General features: G+C 35.3%; 1 protein-coding gene across 1 annotated transcript in view; it reads left to right on the forward strand.

The window, feature by feature from the left end:
* Positions 1–7,382: 7,382 nt before the first annotated feature.
* LOC136036283 (dihydrolipoyllysine-residue acetyltransferase component of pyruvate dehydrogenase complex-like) overlaps positions 7,383–7,698 on the forward strand; it is a 31,398-nt gene continuing 31,082 nt past the window's right edge. The window contains exon 1 of the mRNA XM_065718428.1: positions 7,383–7,559. Coding sequence (XP_065574500.1) covers positions 7,450–7,559 — 110 coding nt within the window. The 5' untranslated portion in view covers positions 7,383–7,449. The remainder of the gene's footprint in view (positions 7,560–7,698) is intronic.

The raw sequence follows: 7,698 nt of genomic DNA on the forward strand, positions 1-7,698 counted from the left end.
AAGCAAATTTTTAACTATCCCAGCGCTATCTAAAAATTTAATATCCGTATAGATTTAACCAACAATATAAACTACTTTAACTTTACTTTAACTACTACTTTAACTTTAAACTAAGATATTAACTACTATTGAACTAGTCAATTGGAAACCCAAATGTGCTCTGCCATGTCATACAGCTTTCTCACGGTTTCATTTTTACGTCCTGGCCAACCATAATACACCAATGAAAACGGTACTTAATAGTGACTCCCCATCGCAGCAACAAAACACAAATAATAAGGTAAAATGAAGTTCGATTAGCATCCTTAAATTAACCATCAAAAACAAATCATTCGACTAAATTTCCTCTTTTGAATATTTTTTCAGCTGAATAATCTTATTTTGCAGGTACTGAGTTTTTTTTACATGTTTTTTTTTTTTTTTTTTGGTAAGTTTGCATTAACGACTTTTTGTTGTCACCTTCTGTTGTGTGTAAAGAAGTCCCTTTAGAAAAAAATAGTGTACATACTTTTCAAATTCTGTTCCATGTGAATATCAAAGATATAATTCTTGTACATATTTCAACGCCTTTAAGGCTGAATTAACTTGTGCTATGAGCCCTCATTAGCCCAAAGTTCCCATTTTAGTTTCAAGACGTTCATAATTTTTTTCCTGTCACCGAAAACTGCATCCATTGAATATTTTCTTGTGGTGGGCTTAAATGATTGTCAAAAATGTACTTTATTTTTTTGTCTGATCTGCTCAAAAATATTCCAAGTCCGGCTAATCTTTTTTGCCTTGGCTGATCGAGAGTTTACCACGTTCAGATATTCCTTTAATCCTAGTCATGTCGAAAATATTTAAGATCTGGCCTTCATACGCCTTGGGCTGATTGAACGTATTCCAAGTATTGTAACTCCTTTTGGCCAGGGCCGAGATTTTCATGCCCTATGAGCTTGACTGAAAAGCTAAAAGCTCCCGTGACTTGCATGGTGGGGCATATACCCCACTGTTGGAGCAGGGTAATATTTTGTTGGGTCATGGGCAGGACGTGAAACTTTCAGCTGACGAAACTTTAGAACCTCAATTCCGAAAAAAAAACCTTTCATTTGAATGACGTATCATTCAAACGCATTTAAAGAGCAAAAGGGATACGTGATGATATTGCAATGACTTTATACATTTGTGCAAGAGGTGTTGCATTTAGTCGATATTTTTCTTTAGCCCTACCAGGTGATATATCTCTTCTGAAATATCTCTTCTCACAAGACGTACGTATCTTGTATCTTCTACAAGAAGAGATGTACCTTTTTTTGCTTTGTACTTTTTCCTTTTTTTCATCCTGCGGTTTTTTAAAACTTGTTCAAAGCTCAAGCTCATGGAGTTTCAACGTTACTATGTGAAAATTTACTTTTACGTCATTGTTACCCCTTGCCCTTGTGGACAAGTTTTTATTTACTCTACTTCTTTTCAACTGAAAGTGAATATTTGTCCAAATCTCACACAAATAGCCAAATTCTCTAAAAACTTTATTTGTCAATTGAAGTTCAAGTTCTTATTATTCTTTAACTATACATATTCAAAACTATGCACATACCATCCCGGGCTTGGAGACTGGCTCAAAAGCCGGGCGACGATACAAACAGTATAAACAAATAAACCCAGAAGAAACGGATGTCATCACACTTCTCACTCTATCTCACACCAAAAAATAAGTTCAAAAAGCAATTATTAAAATTAATTTCATTATTTATCCGATAGCTTAAGGACCGTCAGCTACTCACAAATTAATATTTACTAATTAGAAGAGCTTTGACTTTAGTTTTTAATGTTAATAGCGATCGACTCTGAAAAAAAATATTCATATGTGTTTGAATAATTTGTCATAATATTTGTAGACCGTTCGAAGACAATGAAAGGAACAGGAAGCTTGCTTTAAGGACAACGAGTATTATGTGGTTTGACTGAGGAAGGGCCTGGAAAAAATAATTTAAAGCGATCTGGTTCCAGATCCTTTAGATAACGGACACAGAAAAGTATCCATTGAAAAGCTAAAATTTGTCTAGTCAGAATAATATTAAAATAACTGTAAAGATTCTTAGTTCGAGATTTACCAGGAAGAGAAAGTGGGGAATAAAATAACATCTCAAGGATTCTCATTGCTTTTTTTTGTAGCTTCACAATAGGAGAAATATGTGACTGAAACGTACTCAAATAAATGATCGAGCAATAATTAATATACGAATAAACAAGAGAAAAATAGATTGATGTTAAAGCATAAAAAAGAAGGACAAAATTTAGACAATGCATTACACCTACCTTCCTTCCTAACTTAAGCCTTAGGGCAGTAATATGAGCTTTCCAGCTTAAATTCTGATCAACAATGACTCCAAGATACCGAGCTGTTTACACTCAATTGTTGCACTCAATGTCTTTGAAGTGTTGACAACCACTTTGTTACAATGAAACCACTGAAGTACCTTTCTCAGTGATAATTTCAGATTTGATTTTAGAGATCGATGATCTATGTCGCAGGTAGAGTTGGCTGTATCATCACCAAACAGTAAACTGATATTTGTAGCAGTCCTATGGCAGACTAGGCTTAGAGGGAGATCGTTTTCATAGATAAGAAATAACAGTGGTTCAATTATGGACCCCTGAGGAACCATCACAGCATTAGATAGGTTTTTCTCATCTGAAATGAAGTCATTCGCTTCAATATTTGTTTTCTCTCCTTGAGGTAAGATTCAATTAGGAGACTCGCATGTCCTCTAATACTGCAATTATATAGCTTAGTTGGTAGAATTTTGTGAGAAATAGTGTCGAAAGCTTTTTTTATATCAACGAATATTATTGCAGGTTGTAGACCTTTATCCATGGCGTCATTGAAAAACAGGGTTAGCCTTGATATTGCATGTTCTGTAGAGTATGAAGACCTGAATCTAAATTGAAATGGGCTTAAAAATTTGTTTTCTTCAAGAAACTGTTCAACCTGTTATATATACACTTTTCAATAGCTTTGCTAAAAGCGGACAAAATGGAAATGGGTCGATAATTGGACGGATTTTGCTTGTTTCCTTTTTTATGCAGGAGAATAGCTCGAGCAGTTTTCATCACTTCAGGGAAAGGTCCATGTTTGAAGCATAGATTGACCAGATGAACCAGCACTTGAGCATGCCATTCAGTGATTTGTTTCAGTAGATAAGTAAATGAGCAATCAGTTCCTTCAGAATGTCCGTTCTTTATGATTTTTACCAGATTCTTGAGTTCCACTTCAGTCACGGGAGAGGGAAATATGGAAGAACCGACGGGATGTGGTAGGAAGTCGTGCAATCCAGATTCCACATCCAAGCAGTCATTCAAATTACTGTTTACGGTGACCTCTCTAATCCTAGCAAAGTACTGGTTCATTTCATCGGCTACATTTTGCTTACCATTCACTATTAATCCATCCCATACATTCATTGATTCGGGCAGCCCTTGACTTTTGCTTTTGTTAAGACACTCGTTAATTATTGTCGAGGTCTTTTGTAAAGATCCTTCAGCTTCGAGAAATAGTTTCTTAAAATGAATCTTCTTCGCCCATCTTATCAGTCTTGTAAGATGTTTTTTACAAGATTTGAATGTAGCTTCTTTATTTGATGTGGGAGAATTTATGTATTCAGCGTAAAGTCGATTTTTTTCATCAATACTCTTAAGCAAGCCTTTTTTTCTCCATGGCTTTACGGGCAGCTGGTACTTTTTACACCTTTTCTTCACAAGAGGGTAAGTTTCATTTAAAACATTCTGAAACGTTTCAGTAAACGACGTGGTTACACTTGCAACGTCATCTGACTCCAAGCATTGCGACCAAATAGGACAAAGTAACTTGATATTTAATAGCTTAACCGAACCTTGACCCATCCTTCTAGATTTTTCATTTGACCCTTTTCACCGGAATACCGGAGAAACTCGCTCATAAGAACTAAATGATCAGACACATCCGTAAGTGTTACGTCACACGACCCAACAGGGAAATTTACAATTTGATTATCAATAATAGATGCATTTTGATTTGTAACCCGAGTTGGAATCCAGAAGGATGGAACAAAGCCAGCAGCCAATCATGTAGTAAGGAAGTCTGTAGCCACAATACTCGAAGGCGCAGAAGTACTTCAGTCATGACTTACTGAAGAAGTGTCAATGTTAAAGTCTCCCATGAGAATGATTTTTTTTCTTCGAACTGACCATCTTAGCAAATTCTTCAAATTTATCTAAATATTTCTTGGTGCTAGAACTAGGAGGGCGGTAGAACATTCATAAAAAAAACCTTCTCAGATGCTATGGCGACTTCGATGACTAGAAATTAGAACAGCATTTCCCCACATAGAAAGTCAAAATCTTTGATTTCTTCAAAATGCAAAGAAGCATGGATGTAGAATGCAAGTCCTCCTTTTTGATTATTCAATCTGTTTTTCTGAAGTATTTGGTATCCTTGAATATTTGCCGCATTCAGGGTATTTGCATTCAAAAAAGTCTCACAAAGCCCCATAACTCCTATCCCATTACGAGGAAGGAACGTAGATAAAAATTTAGGCTAGAAAGCACCCCACAGTTCCAACTCGCTAGTCGGAAAAGGCCACTGTTAACAGAAATAATTTCTTCAAGTAAATGATACCTGTTGCGGGGTGTATTATCAACAAGAGGGTTTTGGGCTGGATCATCACCTATATTTATTGAAAAATTAATGTTTTACTCAACTCAGTAGAGTATCTCTCAAACCGTTTCAGTCTATCAGATTATATAAAAAAAATTACTTAACAAAATAATTTCCTTTTAAATTACTTGCCAAAAAGCATCCAAAAGCATGAGATATAGTGAAAAGCGCGCAACATACCTTATCATCTAGTGATGTACATAAATTCGAAAAGATCAAAGGCTCGATACCAAACAATGGTGCTGTAAAAGGAAAAGCAGCAGATTAAGAACTTTGTATTTTTAAAGATAGATAAAAAAGAAAACTGAAAGAGAAAGTACACTGAAACAAAAAGAAAACAGTGGAATAGGGCACATGGAAAACAAAATAATAATTCGCAGAGACAATTCATAAACTTTACTTGTCCAATGCAATTAACTGAAGATACGAAAACAAAGATACACTAATTAAACACAAGACCAAGAAGATGGAGTAGAGGCTTTAGTTTCAAGCCAAACATCAGTCCCTTTGTGGCGCACTCTGGAAGATACGACTTCACCTTTTGATTTAATTTCTTTCGCCACTCAAGCAATTCACTTCTTTGAGAATTCAGTATGGGTGGCAGATCCGTACATATGAGAATACTGCTAGATTTGAGCCACTGCATAATCCACTGCAGTTCTCTCTCACAGCTGACCGAGATAAAAAAAAAGGCTTCGTTTTGCTGTTTAGACTTGTTACCGCGTTGACATGAATCAGTAACATTTGACGACCGAGGAGTGATGCGATAGCATTTCATCAGATTGATAGGTTCTGTGACTTCAAGTTTGTTTCTAATAAAGTTTGAAACTGAAACTTCAATCTTTTCGGAAATTTTTTTCTTCGGGAAGCCTGTGAATGAATAGATTAAGCTTTCTTTCTTTTACTTCAAAGGCTAGCAGCTGCTTTTCCAACGAATCTGATTGGGTCTTTTGGTCATCCAAGGTTAAATCAAGCTCAGAAATTTTATGGTCTTGCAACACAGGCTCATCCTTAGAAACAAAATTTCTGCCGAAATTGAGTCTAGCTTTGTAGAAACTTGAGTTTGTGCCGTTAGGATTTTGTCCAACTTCTCATTAATCAGCTTCTTGAATCGCTCAAAGGATGACTGGGTGACTACTTACATTGTAAAGTTTCAGCTATAATCCGTAAAGAATGAGCAAAATTAGTCTTCCATTATTCTCTTCCGTATATTATTTTGTATAAAGCATTTATCTTGAATATGGGCAGGCCCTTGATAGAAGTGGCAATCACCGTTGGAAAGATGGCCCAGTGGAATGTGAATTGCGGGACAGAGTACACCTTTATAATTATCGTCCAATACCACTGAATTAAAGCCAAAGTTTGTTCAAATAACGATTTTCACAAATGGAAATAAATATTGTGCGGCCGCCAGTGTTGATGCTTGTGACGGGGGAACTGCCCCTCTCCTGCTTGCAAATTAGGGTTACATTAATGTATTATTATACCGCTTCTTGTCTACACTCTTTGAATGCTCAAAGATAATAATATTTCTTAATCTTTTACTGTACTCAATGTCACTAGCTGCGCAGTTCAATTAGATTTAGAGTTAAATCCAGTTTATGTCCTCACAGTTAAAAGGGCTGGCTGAAGCAGGTAATTGGAAAGCTGGATCATGAAAGATTAGTAGCCTAAATACCCACACTACAATATAGAAGTAATTCTCTATTTATTTTGGGGATTAGATAAGGGCAAAACTAATATTACAGCTTCCTAATGCATGTGACTGCAGACTGCCAATCAAAATTCTTCTTCCAGAAAGTCAAGTGATGCTTTTTATAGTTGTAGAATAGGGATTAATGAGCATCAAGCAAACACTTGTGTATGTATTATTTTTATAATACCAATACCATGAAGTAACAGTAGTAAGCAATATACAGTATACTTTAGACTCTAAATACTATATTCTACTAACAGTATTAGAGTAAATATGATACAGTATTCTTGATAAAATGGTTCGTATAAAATTATGGAGTATGATATCTATGACAAATATATGGTTTGCCAACAAATTAGATTACATTGTTAATTCTGATTCAGAAAACTATTGATATTAATTACTGCAAGCTATACTTAGTTATATTTGTTGCTTTTCTGCAGTTTTTGTGCATAAAAATACTTTTTTGCTCAAAGCAAAGATGTCTAAACGTAAGTTATGCAGCTAAGGTGTTCGCAAATACACTTGGAAAAATTAAGGAAACCACTCATTATTACAACTACGATTCTGAATTAAAATTTCGACAGAGAGACTTATTTTCTTTCCTTCAATATCTGCTGGTCTCGAAGGATTTTACTTTAAAAGGTCTGTTGCTCTAATCAATGAAATTCGAAAAATCTTATTTAAAATGCTAATAAACTTGAAGCATTTTAAAAGCCTGAGATGTGGTGTGTTGAGATCAGTTTATTTTATATCCATCCACTAAAATTGGCAGAGAGTAATAATTTTTTGATCCTCTTACATTATCTGCCTCACAGAGTGAAAGGAAAAAACCACCGGATTTGGGAAAAACACTAGAAGGCTAATGTCAATAGAATTTGCATAAGTTCTTACACACATTCAGTTCAAAAATTTGAAGGGGCTCCCACAAGTTTCTAGTCAATATTTTGCCTTTTTTATTAGGCTTCTCAGTCAGCGTCCTCTTTCCCAACCTTTATTTATTTCCTTCTAGATGGCTGTTTGGCAGTATGTTTAAGAAGTAGAAAAGTAGGAATTTGAAAATCGTAAAAAATCGAAAATGATTAGATCTGCTATATCTCATCAGATTAGAAGGAGCCTCACTAAAGAAGTGGAACAAAGCTGTAAAACTGCAGTCAGACTATCATCTTCAAATGCTTGTGTGAAGAGGTAGCATTTTTAATTTTAGATGTCCTGTGTCGTTTTAGTAGGCTAGCCTATAACAGAAGGTAATCGAAATTAGGCTAGAAAGAGTAATACAGGTGGGCCCATGCCTTATTAACTTTTATTTAGAAAAATATCTTGATGG

The sequence above is a fragment of the Artemia franciscana genome, chromosome 15 (assembly GCF_032884065.1).
Source record: "Artemia franciscana chromosome 15, ASM3288406v1, whole genome shotgun sequence".
Lineage (NCBI taxonomy): Eukaryota > Metazoa > Arthropoda > Branchiopoda > Anostraca > Artemiidae > Artemia > Artemia franciscana.